The sequence below is a fragment of the Elephantulus edwardii genome, unplaced genomic scaffold (genome assembly GCF_000299155.1).
Source record: "Elephantulus edwardii isolate Elephantulus edwardi_28Jun2011 unplaced genomic scaffold, EleEdw1.0 scaffold00018, whole genome shotgun sequence".
NCBI classification, from domain to species: Eukaryota; Metazoa; Chordata; class Mammalia; order Macroscelidea; family Macroscelididae; genus Elephantulus; species Elephantulus edwardii.
Genome location: NW_006399768.1, coordinates 26,463,438 through 26,465,754, shown reverse-complemented (window position 1 = coordinate 26,465,754; position 2,317 = coordinate 26,463,438). Strand labels below are relative to the sequence as shown.

At 37.0% G+C, this 2,317-nt stretch overlaps 1 protein-coding gene across 1 annotated transcript in view; it reads left to right on the top strand.

Moving 5' to 3' along the window:
* The first annotated feature begins 148 nt into the window (after nucleotides 1-148).
* The window catches only part of LOC102865596 (eukaryotic translation initiation factor 1-like), a 20,151-nt gene continuing 17,982 nt past the window's right edge, over nucleotides 149-2,317 (top strand). The window contains exon 1 of the mRNA XM_006882284.1: nucleotides 149-183. Within this exon, the coding sequence (XP_006882346.1) occupies nucleotides 149-183 (35 nt within the window). The remainder of the gene's footprint in view (nucleotides 184-2,317) is intronic.

Here is a 2,317-nt window from a genome sequence, read left to right as displayed (position 1 = left end):
TTTGGCAATATTAGGAAGGACCAGTCTCTGAAGATGAACGTTATACTCGGTAAAATAGAGGATGAGTGAAAAAGGGGAAGATTTTTCAATGAGTTGGATTGGAAGAGTGGCTGCAACGCTTGACTCAAACACAGTGAAGGCCGTGAGGATGCCGCCGGCTGCACGATGTTCTGACGATGTTCTGTAATGTTGCTGGGTTGGAAATAACTCAACAGCACCTAACAACAATAAAAATGAGAATAAAACCAGGAACACATTAAATCTATTTTTTACATAATGACTTAAGTTGTGTATGAAAACCCTGCTGCTTGAAAATTTATTAAATGGAAAAAATTACTTCCATTTTTTTTTAATTCAAAATTTATACATAAATATCTCAACACATGATAGCCAAGTGATATTTATGGAGAGAAAGATAAATATATGAATAATGAGCACGAGTTTTATAGGAAATAAACCACAGTTTGAAAATGTTTGTATGTAGACTGTAATGCAGTGGAACACTTTATTCATCAACGGAAGTAGAGAAGAGATGAGAATGGGTGGTGCTTTGAACAGAGAAGGGTGAGAGAGCCATTCTTTGGGAGCTGTTTTCTTCATAACATCTTTTACCAGTTTCTTAAATATTCTAGGTTGTTAGAATTTTTAAACTGTGCTTATAGATCAACCTACAGCTCAGAAACACAATTTTAGGGTAACAGAAATGCAAGGCATGAGAAGTCCCTAAAATACATGTAAATAGTGCATGCACACAACCTGAGGAGTTTTTAAAGGTATTTCCACTTTGTCCTTTCACTTAATGTGTAGCAAGAAAAGAGATATTGAGTGTGCTCAAGGATCAAGACAAAAATGGGCTTGTTTTTCACACATGTGAAGTGTTCACGGACGCAGGCTTTCCCATTCCAAGAAACAGGCTGAAGTCACAGTTCCTATTTGAAGCATGCTGTTCTCATATAGAGAGAAAGAGAAAGAAAGCCCAGATCATCAGGCCTTTCTTTGTAGTCTTTCTTAACCTGGAAGTTCTAGAACAGTGGCTCAACTTGCTGTTATTTTAAATACTAGGGGACTAGATGTCAGCATCATAACAATATGAAAACGATCACAGTAAAATAATAGCCATATAGATTGTCAAGGACAGAAGGACAGCTAAGAACATGTGACTCTAGGGAGATGTGCACATAGTCAATAAGGCATGCTAGATCTTGAAATAAAATAGGTGAAAATAAAAAAAAATGCTGTTTAACATCCATAAACAAAAAAGCAAGAATAGAGGAACAAGAGGTGGAGAGAACTTCCCTCAACAGAAAGTTACTGTTTTTTGATAAGTGTGCAATTAATCAAAGATTGACCTTTGGTTGAGTTAATTAACGCAAACCAATTTTCACTTTTACCAGTGAGGTGATTGGGTCCCTAAGAGGAGATGACCTTTGAGATCATAACAAACATAGAGTGTATTAGAATACTAAAGCAACCTGTCCTGGGAGACATGGGCTTACTTTCAACAATTTGGGTTTGAGACTACCCATTGGCATTTATAAATCTTTCTGGGGCTATTTGGCACCCTACAATACTTCTGCTTAACTTTCCTTCTTTCAGTCCTTCACTTTGAAGGAAACTCCTGTTGCTGTCTTTTGGCGTTTTCCAAATTTCTTTGGTTCCTTTGTCCTCTCTCACATGGTTTTCCCTAGATAAAAATCCATGCATATTTACTCTCATGTTGAAAGACACAGACTAGAACATCGTTAGTCTAAAGTAAGTTACATACATAACCAAGCACTACATCCTGAGGGCAGGGGCTAACACACTTCCTATAGGAGGTGCCAAAGTTGGTATGGCGACGGACAACTGTGTATAATTCTTCAACAGGAAAGAGAAGAGTAAATCACACAGACCAGATATGACAAGATTTTAATTTCTTCTTAGAGAAATTTCTTCTTATGTAGATAATGAAGCATGTTAAAACTGTGAATGGATAGAGAAGCTGTGGTATATTCACATAATGGAATACTATGCTTCTTTGAAAAACAAAGAACTCATGAAATATGCAAAATGGGTGATCCTAGAGGACTTTATGTTGAGTGAAATATCTCAGTCACAAAACAACAAATACTGCATAGTGCCACTGTTGTAAAATGGGATTGACAAAGGGGTTGGGGGAGACTGAGAAAGATGGGATAAATTATGTATTCTGCATTGGAACAGATGAGGAGGATAACTGTTTAAAAGTTATTTATGATTAGGTATTATTGTCATGACAGGAGTCCAGAGTGAAGGCTGCATAGTGGAGTGGACCTGGGGGGAGAGATTGTATAACAAT